This window comes from Zootoca vivipara, chromosome 5 (genome assembly GCF_965207765.1).
Source record: "Zootoca vivipara chromosome 5, rZooViv2.hap1.1, whole genome shotgun sequence".
NCBI classification, from domain to species: Eukaryota; Metazoa; Chordata; class Lepidosauria; order Squamata; family Lacertidae; genus Zootoca; species Zootoca vivipara.
In genome coordinates this window covers 17,547,288-17,568,211 of record NC_142588.1, presented here as the reverse complement: position 1 = coordinate 17,568,211, position 20,924 = coordinate 17,547,288, and the positions used below count along the sequence as shown (strand labels likewise).

General features: G+C 42.0%; 2 protein-coding genes and 1 long non-coding RNA gene across 5 annotated transcripts in view; 1 reads left to right on the top strand and 2 right to left on the bottom strand.

Moving 5' to 3' along the window:
- CSGALNACT2 (chondroitin sulfate N-acetylgalactosaminyltransferase 2) overlaps positions 1-334 on the bottom strand; it is a 32,951-nt gene extending 32,617 nt beyond the window's left edge. Inside the window, exon 1 of the mRNA XM_035138113.3 lies at positions 132-334. The gene's annotated coding sequence lies outside the window, so the exon portion shown is untranslated. The remainder of the gene's footprint in view (positions 1-131) is intronic.
- Positions 154-20,147, top strand: LOC132592176 (uncharacterized). 2 transcript variants are annotated; one of them, XR_009557636.2, is made up of 3 exons: positions 154-493; positions 19,025-19,101; positions 19,902-20,147. It is a non-coding gene; the product is annotated as an uncharacterized LOC132592176 (long non-coding RNA). The 2 variants fall into 2 exon arrangements; XR_015950152.1 differs by lacking the exon at positions 154-493 and adding an exon at positions 11,649-11,776.
- RET (ret proto-oncogene) overlaps positions 7,234-20,924 on the bottom strand; it is an 87,963-nt gene continuing 74,272 nt past the window's right edge. For both annotated transcript variants that reach the window (XM_035138105.3, XM_035138104.3), the window contains exons 17-20: positions 16,924-17,061; positions 15,262-15,361; positions 11,223-11,370; positions 7,234-9,379 (exon numbers count right to left, since the gene is read on the bottom strand). In XM_035138105.3, the coding sequence (XP_034993996.3) occupies positions 9,222-9,379; positions 11,223-11,370; positions 15,262-15,361; positions 16,924-17,061 (544 nt within the window). In that variant the 3' untranslated portion in view covers positions 7,234-9,221. The remainder of the gene's footprint in view (positions 9,380-11,222; positions 11,371-15,261; positions 15,362-16,923; positions 17,062-20,924) is intronic.

Genomic DNA, 20,924 nt, shown 5'->3' with positions numbered 1-20,924 from the left:
TGTCTACACCACCCTACGCCTACGGGGGACCCCAGCGGCTGACGCGGACAAAACCCTCCCCGGGGCTGCGTTTTCAACTCCCTGCGCGCGCGCCTGCATAAAGGCTCTTCGCCTCACAACGCAAAAATTACCTCACAATTCGCGCGCGTCCCTTTGCGCGGAGAGGCGTCGGCGCGCGCCCCTTTCGCCATCCCAGCCAATGCTGAAGCGGCGGCTGTCGCCTCGAGAGGAGCACCGTCCCTTCTGCGCCTCATCTCCGTGGGGTGTGGGCGCGCTCTTCACGCCTCCCATTTCAAAAAGTACTTCGCTTCTGCTGTTGCCTTTGGCAATAGCGACAAGCGGCACTCCGGCGAGTGTTGGAAACGTTCCACATAACGGCGGTTAATCCACGCAACGGGCCTTGTAAGGCAGGCCAGTATTGTTACGCCCATTATCATATTGGAGATGCGTGGCTGACGCTCAGAAAATACGGTGGCTTGTCAGAGGCCATCTGGTAAGTTAAATGGCTGAGACAGGATTTGTAATTAAGGCAGCATCGCAGCTCATACTCTGGTAGCGTCCACACCATGCCCTTAAAGTGCATGGCTTGCCCCAAAGCATCCAGGGAAGTGTTGCTTACACCCTCACAGAACTTACATTCCAAGCACCCTTAACAAACTACAGTTCCCAACATGTGTGCCAACTTGAATATAAAATATAGGGGGGGATTTAAGCCCCACCCACATGATCAATCATGTGATGCAGCACACACACACTATTTGAATGGCAATGGCAATCAACTTTGGGGGGAGAGGTCCAGTTCCCTCAAATATTTTATTGCAGGGGCCGAAGGGACCCTGGCTCCTAAGACTTGGAACCTCATTTAACTGGGCGGCTTCCAACAAAATATCAAAATACAGAAATCCATCAGACATTAAAAGCTTCCCTGAACACGGCTGCCGTAAGATGCCTTCTAAAGGTCTGGTAGTTGTTGTTATCTTTGACCTCTAGTGGGAGGGCATTCCACAGGGTGGGTGCCACTACCGAAAAGGCCCTCTGCCTGGTTCCCTATTCTAGGCCAATATGTGGTCTTTCTTGGAGGAAGCTGATCTTGCTATTGTTACATAGGCCAGGCATAGGCAAACTCGGCCCTCCAGATGTTTTGTCCTACAACTCCTATGATCCCTAGCTAGCAGGACCAGTGGTCAGGGATGATGGGAATTGTAGTCCAAAACATCTGGAGGGCCGAGTTTGCCTATGCCTGACACGGGCCCATGCCATGGGTGTAGCCAAGGGGGTGCAGGCAGGGCAGCCGCCCCCATCAAATAAATAAAGATAACTAACTGACCAATTGCGTCGCAGATAGCTTGGTTCTGCCCCCCCCCCAAAGTCCTGCCCTCCCAACATAAATCCTGGCCACACCCATGGCCTATGCCAGAGTACTATGATACATTTTACATGGGGCTGCCTGTTATAGTGTGATTTTAGGCTTTATAATTATGTTATAAGATACTATCATTTTAAAAAATATGTTTTGAGCCTCTATGGGAGGGCTAATCCTTGAAAGATGGCTTATGTAGATCAGCATCAATAAAACAAAGGTGTTCACAAACTGTCGATGGCACAAAACGTGGTAGAAAGACCATGGTCATTTGACCTTCTTATACCTTGTACTTGATTAGCTGCACTGGTTTCCATTTTATTTGGGGGTCCAATTCATGGTGCTGGTTCTTGGTTTAAATGGTTTAGGATCTGATACCAGGAGGGCTGTCTCCTGTCACATGAACTGACTGAAGAAAGATAGTGAATGGCTAACTGCATTGTCTTGACTCCAGTGGAAATATTCTTAATTATGTCTTCGGAACAAGACCATTTGTTTTCCGCATAGTACCCAGAAGAAGCATCTTTTGTCTTAGACAAAAGTTGCCATATTTGTTCTAACTGGACTTTAGTGAACTTTAGTGAACAACTGCCATTAGCTTACAGTTAAGAGTTTATGATGTCGTTCTCAGGTTACTAGGCAGGCTTCCTATAAAAAGGAATTTAAGAGGACTGTGGCTGATTCCTCCATATTCAGCCTCCTTTGCAATGACTTTAGGGCTGCTGGAGTTAAAGTTCATTCGAGACTGAGAAAGCTACTCCAACAGCTTTGAGAAACTACTCTTGATGTAACACCAGTCTAGAGTATGACTTCTGACACACGTTGCTTAATTTTAGTGTTATACAATTTATTTTGTGACAGCCTATATTTTCTTCTTACAGTACTGTAGTTAGATTTCTAAATATACACCCTGCCTTGTATAACTTGCAACGCTAGTACCCACAAGCTTCTTGACTGTTAAAGGTGAAAGTTTCTAGTAAGTGCTGAAGTGTTACATATATATGTATATATATGTATGTAAGTTTGGAAGAACTGGTACAGTAGAGGACTAGATTCCTTCTGGTATAAGTTACTCCTGAATTCAGGATCCTACTGGCCTTGAGACAAAGTGAATAACTAGGCAATTGGTTCTAGATTCAGGTAGGTAGCCGTGTTGGTCTGACGCAGTCAAAATAAATAAATAATTGTCCAGTAGCACCTTAGAGACCAACTAAGTTGGTTCTGGGTAAAAGCTTTCGTATGCATGCACACAAAAGCTTATACCCGGAACAAACTAAGTTGGTCTCTAAGGTGCTACTGGACAATTTTTTTATTTTATTTTTTAGGCTTTGCCACTGTGGAAGACTCCCCTTTCCACTTTTGATCCTGTTTAAACTACTGTAATAGTGTTGGAGGCCTTAAGTAAAGGAAGGACCGAGCTCCTTAGGGCAGCTGTGGTGCATCACAGTGAATTATGTAGATTTGTGCTAGCACAGCTGAAGCTTATAGGATGGTTATGAAAATCAGCTTTTGTTTCCAGCCAGAACCTAGTAGTCTGACCAGGATGAACGCTCACATAACAATCCTTGCAGGACCCAATATCAAATGACAATGGAGAGCAGGCAGCAAGTAGAGGGTAAGTCTGGGCATTGCAGGGAACTGGGAGAGCCCCCAGAAGAAGAAAAACCAATCCAGGTATTGTTTTGACAGTGGTTGGAATGGAACCTCATTTAACTCCTGAATGATGAAGCAGAGCTCTTAAGTGTCTGCTCTCTATCCCACCCCTCACCTGTAAGCTAAGCAGAGCCCTGGCTTGAAACTATGCACTGGAGGGTTGCTGGGTGACTACCGGCTGTGTATTTTCTCAGGCAGAACTGGGGGGGGGCACTTGGCAGATAGTGAATTAGTGGAGGTACACCACTAATTAGTGGAGGTACACCAGTAAGTGAATTAGTAGAGGTACACCAGAATTTTTTGCTTTGGGAGAACTCTGGCCTTAGGTGCAGAGTGAGACATCTTTCCCTAAGATGGTACCTTTTTAAAGTTTGCTTATTGTTAATTCATTTTATTTTTATTGCTTTTATTACAATATTTTCATAGTTTTTTGTGTCAGCATTGTGAGTACAGTATAGGTTGTTTGTTTGCTTTTATTGGCAGTACGAGAGGTTGGAGAGCCCAGAGCATGGTTAGTTGCACTTAGTTGATTGCGGTGAGGGTTTTTTTGTGTGGGACGGGCCCAGTGTGTGTGTTTGTTGGGTCAGATTAGCCATATCAAATTGTATGCTGTTGGGGTGGGGGTTATGTTGTTGTTTTGTGGGGCTGTATATGTAATAAAGGGGAGCCATACTAGGGTGAGGGCATCTTTGTTTGTCCCTGTGTTCGTTTCAATTTGTTGCTTAGCTTTTCTAGTAGGGCTGTTTCCCTTGCAGTTTGGTACCAGTGATATTATTTCATTTTATAATGTAGAATGGTACCGATTATTTACCCCTGGATAGGGCTGAAGGATAATGCAGTGTTTCGGGAGACACTTGCTATCACAGATCTCTACAGACCCACTCCTCCTCACAGAAGTGGTCTGTAGTATCAAAGGATGGCAATATAACACTTGTCTTTATATCCACTTACATACAATAAGCACATTTCTAATCATGCTACAGCAGCTGCTGCTAAATGTTACTGTGATAGTGGGATCTGCCTCATGCTGTTACACCAAGGAAATGCAAAGTTTCCCCATTTAAGAACAATGCCACATTTTGTGATTTACACCCGTGTTGTCTTCATTGAACCCCGCCTTGATCATCTTATTTGCAAATGTAACAGCTTCCAGTATTGGGCCCTACCAATTAAGATCAGCTGTTTTTTTTTAATTAAAAAAATGGAAATGATTCCATCTCTTTCAATTGTTACTGGAACTATGAAAGAGATACGTATTCAGAATAGAGGTGTACTAGTTCAGTCTATTGGCATTTTTTGTTTTTATGATACAGTGGAAAGGAGATGATGATACATTACTAAAAGAGGCTTTTTGCATCCTAAAAGATAACAAATGGGAGAACAGTAAATGCAAAGTGGAGGTAGGAACAGATACCTGGTAGTAAACTGAAAAATAAGTGAAGAAGAAGATTCAACTCTCAAAAAGCAGTGCTTTTAGTAAAGAAGTATTTCCGAGGCAGCATAGATTGTGCTCAGCTTTTTGGAAGCTGTCAGAAAGTCATTAGCTTGATTTGCCAGAGGGGCCTTTTACAAAATTCCATGGTTCAGACCTTAATGGTAGAATAACTCCAGCAATGATCCCCATGTGATGCTGCTTTTATTGTTGTAAATTAGTCATGATCGGCAAAGCCAAAATGTGCAAGTAATAATTTTGAAAATGTTCATGGAATCTGTTTCAATACACTTTACAAATTCCTGAGCTGTTATGTCATAGATCCCCATCTGGAATTTGATGCTGCATGATGTTGTTTCTTTTTTTAAAAAATACAAATATTGTTGAAGACTAGTATGTCGTGTATGATTATAATGAAATAGGCTGCACAAGGCTTGCATCCTTCAGGTTCAGAAGCACCCACCCACACACCACCACCTGCGCAGATCAAATAAGTCAGGGGGAGGTGCTAGTTCCCCCCACCCTTTCCCTGTAGTATGCTTGGCATTGTTTTGCACTCCCCATTTCCCTGTGTAGCTGGATGTCCATGAGCACTTTTTTTACTAGCTCCGATTCCTTGTGATGAAGGTGTAGTGGACAGTTATGATGTTTTATATACAAATATGAAAGTTGAGCACAAGGGAGCAGATAAGCACTCGGACAGATGGGGCTCGTTTGTAAATCATCTGTTGCAACATGCTTCCTCTAGAAAGCTATTTTGCTGCACTGTGCACCCTTCTGCAAATTAATTGAAACAAAACATGTTTTCTATCTTACTCGTAATCTTGTACTCAAACACGAAAAGTCAGTTGATCATTATGGTGTTGGAGGCCTGCAGCCAATAGAAGGAATGACGCGCTCGCCACAATATATTGAGGTTCTACAAAAGAGTTATTCCAGAGCTGAAAAGGAGGTATCCTGGCGGTACTGGGATATTGCAGCAGGACCTAGCCCTCTGTCACACATAGAAAGTGGTGAAGAAATTCATGACATAGCAGCAAATACAGGTACTTGATTGGCCAGGGAATTCCCCGGATGTAAATCCCATTGAGAATTTGTGGGCTAGATGCAAAAGTTGCCTCTGTGGTAGACTGTACGACCATGGAGCAGCTCATTCAGGTGCTGATTCAAGTGTGGTACAGGGATCCGAAAATCAACAGTGACTGTTGGAAACATGCCAAACCGTGTTCAAATGCTGCTTAAAAATAGCGGAGGCCATATCCATTACTAATGTGCGTATATGTGAGTTTTGTACATCTATATGTGAGTTTTGTACAATAAACTACGGTACATTGTTTGTTTCAATTAATTTGCAGAAGGGTGTATATGCTTTACTGCTGTCTAGATTGGGATGATGATACCTAGGGGACTTCCTCCTCCACATCAACCAACCTGCGCATGCATATATTTTTTTAGTGCACTCCTAGATGTGCCAGTGCCATTTAAGATGAGGCAACTGTCACTGGAGAGAAGGCCTGTTCAGTTGTGCCATCCTACTGACAGAAGACGTTTTTAGCTTTCCCATTGCATAATAGTGCTACTTCTCTTAAAGGAGCCATTATTCTGAATAAAACATATTCAGGCTGTTAGCACCTTGGGAAGAAGTCATTTGTCAGTGGTGCAGCCCTGTTTGCACCACACTCTCACTAGAGAGGCTTGTCTGACACTTTCACCTCTTTATTTGCCATACTTTCACTATTTTGTGTTCTTATGCTACTTTGATTATTCTGCTTTCATCTTATCATTGGATTTCAATTCCAGGATATTCTGGGAATGTTCTCCCTGCCTTGTGTTCGGTAGTGCTAGATCAAAGGGCTCAATTTACTTCCTCGTCCTCTTTTGAAGAGACTAGTCTCACATGTAAAGGTGGGGGGGGGGGAGACCTGCCTGGTTTTTTATTTATAGTTCTATTGCTGGTGGTTAGGTGCACCATCTCAGGGATGTTTCTCTCTTACACATGCCCATACACAGTCAAAGTTTAGGATTTTATTTTCCTTTCAAGCTCTAGAGTCTAGACCAGAGTTTCACAAAGTTGGTCTCTCCAGCTGTTTTTGGACTACAGTTCCCATCATCCCTGACCACTGGTCCTGCTAGCGAAGAATGATGGGGGTTGTTCTGCTGCTATAGTACTGCGTTTAAGATTTCAGATTAAAACTGCAGAGTGGAAGGAAAGGAGGACCTTTTTTTCTGCCACCCCACTTCCAGCTGCCTCGGCATGGATGCTGAAGTCTCCCAGAACCAGCAGTCTGGGAGTCCTCAACACCGCCTCTCAGGCCGGCTCTTTCAGCTAAGGCAGGCAGATTGCTGGACAGCGAGGTGGGTGGTAAACCAGCAGAATCCCTAATCTGTCCCAATTGCCCAGTTTAATAGAACTCATTCCCAAATAAATTCTCAGGGCTGAAGCTTCAATGCCCAAACTCTCTTCTTGTTGGTTGGTTTTAAAATAGGGAAAGCTCATTTCAATTGGGGTTTGGGCACGGATACTGTTTGGTTTCTCTGTATGATGACCTCTGTCAAGGGAGACACAAGGGGAACATGTCCCTACTAATTCTTCTCAACTTCTCAGTGGTTTTGATACCATCGACCATGGTATCCTTCTGGAGCGACTGTCTGAACTAGGGGTGGGTTGCACCACTGTCTGTCCTTCCTTCCTTTGACTTGTTAGGTGTTGACAAACACCAGCAGTACCCACTGTGGCTTTGAGTCCTCACAAATAATTCTTCTCAACAACAATGAAGTAGCAAGCCTATGACATTTACATTTTTATTATTTGAGATGATTGCTTGTTACAGTATAATCAGGGCTGTTTCACATCTCTGTAGGCAGTTATCTTTTATTGTAAACACAGTGTCTAGCGTAGTTAGCTTACAGAACAATAACTTCAACCTGTCCCTTTGTATGGGAACAGGCTTATTTTCAAACAATGTTATCCTGTTGAGGTGTTCAGACCTCTTGCATTAAAAGAGTGGTTACAGTTTTTGGCAATCTGACTCATTGATTTCTGGAATATGGGACATGTAAAAGAGACACACAGAATTACATAGCTGAAACCCAAGAGGCAGAAGCAATACTTTGGTATAATTTTTTGATTATGCAAGAGTATCCAAAAAGGATAAACACATTGAGTTAACATTCCAGCATTCCCCTTCCTTAACATTATGAAGTTACAAACAAAATACAGTAACATAATGCCGTGTGTATCAACCATTTTATCTAACCTCTGCAGGAGCAAGATTATCTTCCAAAACACCACACTAAAGTTAAAACATCACATCAATTATTAGCTTTACTCTCAAAAAACCAAAAACCAAATCCTTAGACATATTAGCCATATGGACAGAAAAAGAAAAAAAGAAAAAAAGAGTAAAGACTACATTGAATAAAAAGTTTTGTCTGCACATGATTCACAAGAAAATAAGTGAGTTGTGTAAATAAAAAGTTCTCCAGGGGCTGATGCAAGAGGAGGTCCCTGTTACCTGTTGTAACAAGGAACTGGCCTTGGGAAGGTGTGCTTTCTTTTGCAGGCTGTTTCTCCTTCACCACAACCAGTTTGTCAGCACCAACATTAACTGTGGCTAACCAGGATTCCCATTTTTGCCATGGTCTGAAAGATGTTTGAAGAGGGATTCAAATCCTGGGATATGGGGAACCCTGTTTAACATTAACCATGGTGAACATTGGTGATCCAAACCATGTAAATGCAATTAAGGGGGAGGGAGACTGTGCACAATTCTAAGCCTGACTCCCAGTGTATCAACCATTCTTAACGGAACCAGTGCTGTGTCTGCATTGTCCCATATGGTTGTGCAATGGGGTTGCAGAAATCAAGAGAGTTTTGAGCCGAAAGGACAAAAACCCTCTGGGCATGTCTGCTAACCAGGTTCCTTGGCTTTAGCTCATTTCAAAACATTTTGAGGCATCAGTAAAATGGATGTAAAGAAAAAAGTTGTGTCAGGTGGGTACTCTGTAGGTCAAGTCTATCAAAGTATATCTGGTATCAAAAACTTTCCATTGTGCTAAAGTTAAGAATAGTTTAACCCTGATTTTTCAACAAAAACCTCCTTTCCCATTAAGATGGAACAATATATTTCTATAGGGTTCCAAGACTTGAAAAGTTGAATCTCAGCACTGACTAGAATCATTCAATGTCTTGGTCCCCAAACCCCATTAACTCAGGATTTGTTACTGCCAACAACATGGTAACTACAGCAAACTCAGGAATTATTATTTTTTTAAAAGAGAAGATTGTTCCCATCTTATAATTTGTGCTTCATGCTTGGATCAGTTTGCTTTTTCTTAGCAATGACCATAGAGATAGCAGTTTATATAGTGAAATAACAGTGTTCCTCCCCTGCCCCCACCCCCTTCATATCCATTCCAGAACTGGGTCTTTGCCCTGAACATTGTTAAGTAGGAAGGTCCTACTGCGTAAAACACAGCTACCAAAATGGTCTGCTTGGAGAATGGCAGAAACCAATGGAGGAATTGAAACTATCATGTGACCCAGTTTGATACAACTTTAAAAGGGGGGTAGGGAGTCAATTGTAGTATTCATCACACGAGAGAGAAGACACTTTAGGTACTACCCAAAAGTAAGGGGAACGTTTCCCATTCTAGATGTTCCTGTAGCTTCAACCAGTTGTTACTATGCAAAGAATGAGCCAAAGGGAAGGCCGTTCTTTGGACATTTGCTCCCCTCCTGAGTCCATTACCTTTTTTTTTTTAACCAAGAAACTGTTAACTATCAAACTTGTCCATAAATTTTGCCGCTGAGGGTGAAACCATCCAGTTAGCATATACACTATCATTTGCATATCTTGAAAACACAGACTTAGGGCCATCGCATCTTGTGAGTGGAACGGGGCTCTCCTCAGGCCAGTTCGGGTATGACATGCCTAAAAATGAAAACAGATAATTTTTTCTGCACTGAAGAACCAAAACTTCATGTGCAGACAGTAAGGCCCTTGGCAAAACTCCCTTAAACAATTGCAATCCAAATTACAAAATATCCCCACCACCACACAAAAAAGAAAGAAAGAAAACAAACAAACAAAACAGATAACTGTTTGAAAGGCACTGAAGCACAGGTTGCAGTGAAGGCCAAAACAATGAAAAATAAAGTGCTCTCCTGATATATATCCCAGTACAAGCTCCTGATAGGTCTTTGGTTCTCACATTGTTGTATCTTCATGGGAATACAGCAGATTGGTTATTGCAATGGAGTATTCCTGTGGTAAATAAAGTGCTCAAAGCAGTAGTAAGCCTACATAGTCTTCAATTCTGACAAGTTTAAATACCTAGCATGCATGTTTCACTCCTAAAACATTCATCCCATTGAAGTCAATAGGATGTATGTACATAAGCATATATTTTTAAATAGGCCCTGGAACAGCTTCCATGGGGCCAGTGAATGTCTCAAATTTGATTCTCGCTCTTCTTCCTGAATCACTGTTTCTGTTTAGTTTGTGGGGGAGGCGGGGAGGGCAGGACTACTCCTTGCAAGTATGCCTTGAAGTCTAAGACACAAATAAATCTCTAATTCAAGTATTTCTTTTGGAACCTGAATATAACAACTATGGTCTACTCTAGACTATTCAAGGGGCATTCAAATAACTCATTGACTTCAGAAAGGTTAGCCTGGTACATAAGCCATCTTAAAAACATGCCCATTAATTTAAGAGTCTAACTATGAATTGAAGAAGGGGGGCTCCAAAATTAGGCTCCAAATCAGTACTTCGGTGCTGACAAATAAATAAAAAAGGGCAAAAGGGGAAAGCCACATGGCTTGAATTAAAGCAATTTGAAAGCATTAAATGGCATGTAGAGCATTTAATTACAAGACAAAAAATGTAGGAGTTTTGGCAAGAACCATCTTTACTGTCCATCTCACCACCACAATATTAAAGCACATTCCTTTTAAGACACTTGCGACAACATTCAAAACATGGCTTAGATGTTGACATTTTCATGAGAAACCAAAAGCATGTGAAAACAGAAGAGGTTGCTTTCATGTGGTCCTCACCAATTCAGCTTCCAATGAAACACACAGCTGTACTTGCTCTACTGACTTCCCTGCATTGTAAGCTGACTCTTTCAGACTTCCCTTCTCTGCCCCCACCCTAAATTCCACTACTTAGTAAGCAGCCACGGCTGACTGGGAACTTAAAATATACGGGCAACATTTGAAATTCAGGAATCCATCAGAATAAAAACAAGAACCATTATGCAATGGACTCTTAACAGTGAACTGTGAGGGGAAGGGGGGGAATAAAAATCTTCAAGTAGTAATAATAATAATAAGTTACCTAAAGTTAGAGATGCCATATTAAATGATGCACTTGAAGTGCTCTCAATTCCATGGATACAGAAAAGTAAAGTTTTAATTGAATATTTGCTAGCATTTTTTTTAAACTTCCCCTGAGAGTACTTCCCTGATCTAGGAATTAGTTTTTCTTTATTATACAATATATATTTAGTAAAGTTGCACGTTTTCACATCCTTTTTCTTTAAAAAATAAATTAAACACAGCTGCAGAACCGGCTAAAGTAAGAACCTAATGCAGAGTTTTGACAGTGACAAATGAAAGGAAAAGAAAGACTTGCCAAGCAAAGTTTGACTGATTTCATTCAGACAAATAACGCTCTAAAGGATATTACAGAGAGTGTGAGGACAGTGCAGAAGAAAATCACTTTGGGTGTGTGTGTTGCTAGAATCTAGTAAATGCATGTGAAATTCTACCATAGAGTTTGTTTTCAATCCATGTGGAAGGGAGGGTTCGAGGGAGGGGAGCATTATTACAATCCACGAGGGGTGTCTCCTCTTCTGAGAGTCCATCATCATATAGCAAGGAGTCGGATGGGGTGGAAGCTGCAAGGTCTAAGTAGTCCTAAACAGATTTTTAAAAAGAGAGAAGGGATTAGTGTTGGTTGAGAGTGCAGCTCTTTGGCTATCATTTCTATCCACATTTCTCACCATTTAAACTGAACATTAAAGGCTCAGTATGGATGAGATCATCACCAACCTGCTTTCTGCAAGAATGGTATCCTTGGCAACACATTTGTTTGGAGTAACACTAGACATGCTTCTTTAGACATATGCTCAATTACGGCTCCCCATGAGCGCTGTACTTTGCCAGCAAGTTAACATAGTGAGTCTGGCAGGCAGACTTGGAAAATGTTGTGCTTCTTCCAGGATAGCAGAAGCGTTGAGAGTATGATTATCAGCATGGCACAGAAGCTCCTCTGAGCAATCAGGAACCATTTCAGAAGCACTGGACTTATTTGATGAATCTGGTACGTTGGGAAGGGACTGCTGGAATCAGGAAGATTCCAGCCCCCTAGGAAAGGGTAACACCCCCCTTTTCTGTGAAACTTCAGAAACAGACACAGCTGGACATAAGATGCTAGGTGAGGTGGTGTAAGTGATACAGTAAAGTTCTAATAGTAATTATTTAGAATAGGACCACAAAAGAAGATTGTTGCCTTAATTACATGCTTATAAGCTTCCAGGAGGAATCCGGTTAGCCACTGTTGAAATCAGACTTTTGGTCTGCTCCATCAGATGACTTCATGAGACAAGGTCTACCTGACTACCATATTTGGGGAGAGGAATACTTTATCATCATCATCATCATCACCTTATTTATAAAAATTTGTATACTACCTTTCATCTGAGGATCACAGGGCAGTATACAATATAAAAATCACAAAATATATAACATTCTAACAAACAAAAACAATACCCCACCCACCCCAGTTTCAAAGCTATAGTTTGTTGAATCAGCCAAAGGCCTGGGAGAAGAGGAATGTTTTTTCCCTGGCACCTAACAATATGTAACAAAGGAGCCAGGAAGCATCCCTGGGGAGAGCATTCTACAAATGGGGAGACACGCCCCCCCCCGGCAGAAAAGACCCATTCTCATGTTGCCACCCTCTGGACCTCTTGTGGAGGCATGCAAAGAAGGACCTCTGGTAATTGCAGGGTCTGGGTCGGTTCATATGGGGAGAGGCGGCCTTTGAAGTATTGAGCTCCTGAGCAGTTTAAGGCTTTATAGGTCAAAATCAACACTTTGCATTGGCAGCCAGTGAGAAGTGGTTTTCCCAGTGCCCCCTGCAAGCGGGCAGGGACCACTCCCTCTTGCAAGAAGGCATTAATCACCTCCCTGGCCCAGTCAGCTGTCCCCTCCCTGCTAGCAAGGGTCCACAGCACAAGTAGTTTTCCTGATCGATCCAAGCCCCTTGTCTACTTTTTCCCTTTCATTGAAAAAATCACAAACATTACTTTTGTGTTGATTACTCTGGAATGGACTTCCTTGAATTGTGAAGCTTTGCTTTTTGAATCATTTGGATTTCTTAAAATCCCATTATTCCTTATGAATATCTGGAATGTGCATTGTTAGGTCCAACTCCCTACTCATGGCATAGTATTGCCCTTCCTGGAAAACTGTGTCTTTGAGTAGTGGGTGTGTATTTACAACTATAAACTGTTCTGAGAGACAGAGTCATCTTTCCCCCATGAACACATTAACTACACTTATCAAGTATGCAAATAGCTATTTGTTGCTGCAGAGCGTGATGAACCAGATGTCCTGATAGTTAAGGTTTGGTCAGCCTGACATTCTAGTTTCTTTATCTTAAAAAGCTTGAAACTCCAGTTTGGAAAGTCAGCAGGGTCTATTTTATGGGTACCTCTTGTCCATCATACGCAGCAGCTTGCCAGACCTTTTCCTTTGGCCATGTATTTTCCCATGAAATGCTAGTACTTATTACCACAAGCTTACCTGAGCAATTTTTCTCAAGCCCAGCATCTTACCATCGTGCAGAGTTTTGATTAGTTTACTCGCCAAGGAGTGGGGAGATACTTACACTTTGCCAGTCCTGTAGGGTTTGGATTTGGGGAGGGGAAGGTTCATTTAGCGAATATTTGGACAAAGCACATATGGACTAGATGAAGCTACTCCAAGCTGGCAAGAGGGGTGTGTCTTCCTAAACCTGTTTTTCAATGCCATTTTGGAAATGACTTTAAAAGGACTCTTAGAAATCAAGTAACCAAGCCTGGCTGTGCTTGGCCTTTTATACTACCCTTTTAAGAAGAAAGTTTGTGTTTTATCCAGACTTTTGTTTTAAAATGTTTTTTCACAGAACAGTATTTTTGATTAATTTTGTGAGCCACTTTGGGGATTCCAGGAAAAACAAAACAAAACACAAACATAACAAAACTTACTTTTTGTCTGTTGCACTAACTTACCTCTGGATTTTGACATTTTGCATCTATCTACACTTAAATGATCTGTTGTAAAATGATCTGTTACTCTCTACTTAATGAGAAATAGGTATTTTTGTTTTACATGAATGAATGACAGCCCAATTCCCTCAGCTAAGTGAAGCTAGGGCTGCAGCCTGATAGGAAAAGCCTTAAAGGAAAACTTTTGGGCAATGATCAGCAAAAACTAACATATATTTCATAAAGGTATAATATCTAATCTGATGGGAGCAGTCATTGAGGTGGGTATAATTCTGCACAGATTTCTTACATGCAAATGCAGTTTTCTACCTCTCCCCTTCAACTAGAAGGAAATGAGGTGGGCAGGAATCTGCTCCTCTTCTTCCTTGGTCAAATTCCAAGCTTCTAATGGGGCTTCTGTGGCTTGAAAAACTTTTCTCCAGCAGCTGCTGCTGCTCACAGTTAGCTCTGTTTGTCAAGGAGTACCACTCAGCCAAAGCCCACCCACATCTACTTCTGATTGGGGGGTGAAGGAAGAGATCACAAGGCCTTATAAAGAACTGGAGCTGGCTGTGAGCAGCAGCTGCCAGAAGAAACAGTTTGAAAGGCACCAAAGCTTCCTGGGGGAAGGGTACCTTAACGCAGCCCATAAACTTCCAACACTTTGTTCAAATGAGGGGTACATCACTTAAAAAAGCAAGTGACTTGAAACCTGAATGCTGGTATGAGCCAGTTACTTCTTTACAGGAGTCTGATCTTCAGCTACTCATTTATTTATTTATTTAGCTTTTACAACTAGACCATAGTTGTCAAGTTTTCCCTTTTCTTGTGAGGAAGCCTATTCAGCATAAGGGAATTTCCCCTAAAAAAAAAGGGGGGGGAGAACTTGACAGCTATGCACCAGACAAAGAAAATTGTTGTAGCATTTTGCTTCCATGATAAGCGACTTGGGTCTGTCTCACAAATTATGTGCAAATAACCTGGGCTTGCCGCATAAATGGCCCATAGCTGCCAAGTTATCCCTTTTTTTAAGGGATTTTCCCTTATGCTGAATAGGCTTCCTCACGAGAAAAGGGAAAACTTGGCAGCTATGAAATGGCCATTTAAGAGGGGAACCCAGGTAATCTTGTCTCTGGTGAATGCAGCATGTGTTCTCAAAACACCTGTTTGTTGCAATCATATGTTGCTGCAAACAGGTAAGTTAGTGGTGTCTTGGGTCAAAGGAACATAAAAGTTTAACACCGAGTGAATATAAAGTGCCTTTTCGCACATTAAGGTTTGCTGGTGTATATAAGAAATGTAATCAGCCACGAGAAAAAGCTTTTTGTGATATGCAATTGCATCCCTTCCTCTGAACCATCAACCTCCTCTCATTAGGTAGGCCTTCCCAATTTCAAATATCCCCCATTTGGACTCTTATTTCATCTCATTCTTTTCAAAGATGAATGGTGAAAAATGGACAATGTCTTACCAATTACCGGTATGTAAATCCTTGCACTGGAAAATCTTTCCAACTTTCCATCATGCACAGTGATAAAGCCTGAAAGGCACTTACCCTACTCTTTACCATCATTTTCTCTAATTCTTTGCTGATCTCAGCAAATGTCGACCTCTTATCTGGTTCTTGTTTCCAGCAGCGAAGCATCAGATTGTACCTTCAGGAAGACACATAAAGAGAGTGTTATGTTGATTAATACAAATACTTTGTTGAGATGCTTCACATGCACAAATGGACCCAAACATTTAGCAGTGGTAACAGTGCCAGAGTAATCAAAGTGTCTACACCAAGGAAGGGAAACCTCCACCCCATGGGCTGAATGCAACCTGTGGGGTCTTCCCTCCGTATCTGACCTCAATCCAGGAGTTAGGTTGGGTTTTTTTTAAGTTACCACTGGTGAAAATGGAAGTGTTTTGAAAAAATTTAACCGCCCTTCAGGGGGACGGTATTTTTATGGAGACTGCAACAATGGAGAGAAATATTAACTCTTCACTCCTTACTGACTGTGCTCTCCATTAAGATCATACCCTCGCTAAGCAATTAAGCTTGAAAAACCCTCCATTACCCAACTGCTGTATGTGTGTAGACGTGTGTGGGAGGAAGAATTTCAGGTAAGTTTCCACTACTGTGACATTGCCCACCCCTCAGAAGGTTAGCCACACAAGGGAATGTGACTCTCTAGGTCAAAAAATAAATAAATCATCCTCCTCTACACAAAACCCTTGGCCAACTTGTATAAACAAGTTGCTTCTACTCAAATCATGTAGTGACCAACAAGGAAGTGGCAAGCAGGCAGAAGCAGGGTGCTATTGGGACATCTAATTTATACAGACTGCAGAATTCAATTTTATCATTGTGCGATCTTCATTGTTTTTTGTTTTTAAAAAGTGAAGAATCCACGCAAAGCTGGCTACTGCCTTTCCCCAGTACTGAGGGGGAAACAGGAACTGCACGGAGAGATGGCTGTCTGGAACAGCCAGGAAGATAACAAGCAAGCCATTTATAGTTAAATTGCTTTTGGATCCAATGTTATTGGTAGTGGCATAATAATAATAATAATAATAATAATAATAATAATAATATCCTTTGTAAGCTGCCTTCCTTTCAGCCTGCAAGTTAAAGCAGGTTTGTCTGAGCCAAAAACTAAGCCATTGTGTAAGCGAATGAAGAAACAAACTTACTCGCAGTCATTGGTGTCCTTTAAATGCTCTATAGTGGCGCGGGTGCTGCCTTTTCCACAAGCAGCTCCTATGTAGCTGGTGTACCATTTGAATGACTCAGCCATGTCTTAACCATAGAATCACACCCTTGTATAATTGGAAAAATGATGGTTGCATATGAACAGCCTATCCTGCCATGGGTGTGTTGATCTGAGGCAAGAGTTTTTGGGTATTCTCAAATTCTGTTATTAATTGTCTGATGGGTATATTATCCTGCCTCCCCCAAATGCATCAGTGAATACATTTTTCACCTAGCTTGAGCTCATATTTTTGGTCTATTTATATGTCAGTTTTATGTCTGAGTTCATTGCTTCACATTTCATTATGATGGCAAGGTGTGACACCTCCTCTTTGTTTTTTAAACTCACTCAAGCTACATCTTCAAGACCTTCTCTCTGGAAAAGACCTAAATCAGAGCAGCTGATCATAATATTTTATTGGTATAATCAACTAATGGAATCTCTTTGATTAGCAACGCTGGCAGCTTGATGCTACTTACATTTCTTCACTGCAGTTTTCTGGCTTCTCCATTCTATAGCCTGTTTTTAAGAGGTTAAATAGTCTCTCAGGAGCAATACCTGGATAGGGGTTACCTCCCAGAGTGACTATCTCCCACAGCAGAACTCCAAATGACCACCTGTGAAGAAAAGAAAGGAATATTTACTGGAAGCATTAGGGCAGGCATCCCCAAACTGTGGCCCTCCAGATGTTTTGGACTACAATTCCCATCTTCCCCGACCACTGGTCCTGTTAACTAGGGATCATGGGAGTTGTAGGCCAGAACATCTGGAGGGCCACAGTTTGGGGATGCCTGCATTAGGGTAATAGGCTTACACTGAAGTTTACTGCAGCCTCCATACTGCACATCAGTTTTGCACTGGTGAAACTAAATCTACATATCTGATGAAGCTGATAGTTTTCTAGAATTCGGTTTCACACTGCAAAACCTATGGGGTTGTATACAACTAAGTTTTACTCAGAATATACCCAAGTTACTCATGTGCATTAATTTCAATGGGTCTACTCTACGTATGACTAATGATGGGTACAACCCAATGTTCTGTTGCAACTTCGCTGAACTGCACACTGCAATTGCGCATTTAACTTTAAAAAAGAAAAGCTTCATTTTAGCTCTCAAATGACTCGGCTTAACAATCCTAGTCACAAAACAAATTCCAGAGAAAGGGAAACACGGCTATTCCCCTTATGTCTAATTAAAAGGAGGGGCACCTTGAAGTTGTCCCTCAACAGTCAGCACCTGGGCAGCAAACAGATCAGGCACACAAATCACTTGGCCACAGTATTCCCCACAATGGTGAGAGGTACTGTACAGTGGAACCTCAGTTGTCGAATGTAATCTATTCCGGAACACCGTTCAACTTCCGCAACGTTTGACAACCGAGGCTCAATGGACGGTCCTCAGAATCCATTCGGAAAATACACCTTGGAAGCCGTTCGGCTTCTGAGGTGCGTTCGAAAATGGAAGCATTCGCTTCCGGGTTGTCGGCGTTTGAAAGCTGAAAAGTTTGACTTCCGAAGCATTTGAAAACAGAGGTTCCACTGTATTTCCATTTAAGGTATAGGCATTATTTATAAATTTTAATCTATACATATAGATGTATGTATCTATTAGCATATGCAAAATTTAGGCAAACTTGTAATCTCTTTATTCTTCTTCTTTTGTAAGGTGGAAGTGACTACCCTGTAACCAAAGTGATTAACAGTGCATTTTCCTAATGAGCTGTATGAGATTGAATGTGTTCTAAGTGGCTGGGACTTTTTCCATCACTCTTCAGTTTTGCAGTCACAAGCTGTGTTAAACTCACTAGGATGGGGTTCCTCCTGAAATTTTTGGCAACTGAAACCTTTTTCTCTTGGAGCAGCTATCATTCTGCTTCATAAATTTTAAGAAATTACTTCAGTAAGGAACTGGCTTGCAAAAATGGTTGCATAACTGAACTGCTTGCCTCATTTGGTCATATGATTTTTTTTAACATTCTTTTCTTAACCAGACCATAATTATTAGCATGGAAAGAAACTTTCTGCAACTTCCTTGATGTTTGGTTTAATTGATTAAGTCAGATAACATTTCACAATGTTTTTGAAGTCCATCTGTTCCCTTTATATGCCTTTTATTTGAATCTGTGCCTCTTCCACACAGTTTTATCATTCTCTCTATGACGATGCCAAACAGGGTTTACAGCAATTTGGATTTTATTTCTAAGGTTCTCCCTTGTTTCTGTAAAAACAGTTTGCCACAGAATTAGTTATAGCATTGGAGGGGTCCTTATAGGTCATGTTAGTTAGTTAGTTAGTTAGTTAGTTAGTTAGTTAGTTAGTTAGTTAGTTAACCTATACCTATTCCAAGCTCCTGCTCAATTTATTTATTGCATTTTGTTTTGTTTTTCGTTGAAGATCTGCCACTCCCCATGTCCCTCACCATTTTATGCTGCTGTCACCCAGGATCCCCCAGTTGTCAATCATCGGACATCATAATGGCCTGCCCACCTATATAAAGTTAGCCAGGGGCGGGCGGTAGACATTGACCAAGCAGGACTGATGTGTACCATTGATTCATTCTTGCTATCTTCTGGTTTCAGGTGCACATACAGCTGATCCAACCACATCTCTACCTTCCCCACAACGGACTTCACATGGGACATCAGGTGTAGGGCAAGTAAGTGTGGATTTAGGGAAATGGTCTGGTGGACAAACTTGGAAGGCCTGGCAGGCCAAATTTGGCCCAAAGGCTAAAGGTTCCCCAGCCCTGTGTAACTTGCGCTTTATTACGCTTTATGTTTGCCTTAAACCTATTCTGCTAAATAGCACACTTCAATCAGATAACTGAGGCATAAGAGTTGTATTGACATTATCAGACCAACATAGTCCCCCCCCCCAGTTTCCAGTTCACATGGAGGAGATGCTGCCCTTCCATGCTTCTGCAGTTGAAGGTTCCACAGAAGGGTCACAAACACATTGATAAATTCAGGTGACTGATTTGCAGGGATGTTTAGCACTAAATGAATGTTGGCCACCTATAGTTCTAAATAACTGATCAGTGCACATCGCCAAAACACCGTTCCTCAGTGGCTTAGCATGAATCATGCTGAGAGACATGGACTTGAATCAACACTTGCACAAAGTAGTGTCACCAGCAGAATACATGTTAAATAGCCAGATTGTATTTGTAAAGCTCCCCTCATTAGCTGGTGGAAAGTCGTCCCCCCCCCCCCCCCGTATGGTTCAAGCTGGCTATTTCCCAGCATTCTGCGGTTACTTCTTCTGGTCACTGGAATATGAGCAAAAAGATTGCTAAGTACAAAAGAATTCTCTATGCCCAGAACCCAGCACAATTCTTCAAACTGCATTCCGAGGGCCCCATCTGTGCACACAAATCCCGACACCTAGCATCCTGGGAATGTGACCTCATACTAAAGAAACCACAATTTCTCAGACGGAGTCTATTTTATTTCACAGATACCGAACATTACTGAGGCAAGGAGAGAGAAAACAGGAATGCCAGCAAAGGGAAAATGGACAAACCGCATGATTTCTGAAGGGTAAATTCACCAGCTTGCATTCAAGAAAGCCTCTGTGCTTCATAACGGCACGAAAGAGAGAAAGTGCCATGGCTCAGGCTTCTTCCACCAAGAGCTATGTATGTCCTCAGATCCTCCACTTTTTGCAAACATTAAAGATAGAGGTTACTGGTTGTGTATGAAATCTGATGAGCTGGAATTCTTTGCAGGGCAAAATAGCACGCTGGGGAGCTGGGTGTCAGAGACAATGCACTACAATGGACTGTAGGTTCAAGGGTGGAACTATCATGCAATCTAAGGATTATGCTGTGGCATCAAGTGATTAAAGGTCCCCCCCCCTTCATCATTACAGTGTTGTGACAAGAGTGACCTGTCCCTCTGCTAGCAGCTCATTTGGTGGGGGAGGGGAAAGAAAACAGGGTGCTGGACAAAGAGAAAATAGGTGGCTGTGCCCACTTTTGGCTCTATCCCTGCCTACTATGGGGATGCAGCCTTGACAGATTGCCCTCAGGCATGGGATAGTTCAGTCAGTACAGAATGAGATTCTTAATCTCAGGTTCATGGGTTCGAGCCCCACATTATGCAAAAGATTCCTGCATTGCAGGGGGTTGGACTAGATGACCCTGGTGGTCCCTTCCAACTCCACAATTCTATGAATACTGCCCTTGACAGAAAAAAGGTTGCCCATCCCTGGGTTGGAGGGGTTCTGATTCTAGGGAAATTCAGCCTTGTCCAGATTACAGAAATCCATTTCACCTTATATTGTCCAGTGTTACAGCAAATGTGTTTGAGGGACTGCAGAAAGCTAGCTGAAAGTGAGGCTTCATGAATGCCTTGGCCAGTGAAAGCTTGTTAAGCAAACCTTGAGTTACTGCTAGCTAAGGTTTAATCTCCTCCTTGCAGGAGATGCTGGATATCTTGTGATTGAGAAGCTGACTATCCAGCCTGCTACAGCTTACTG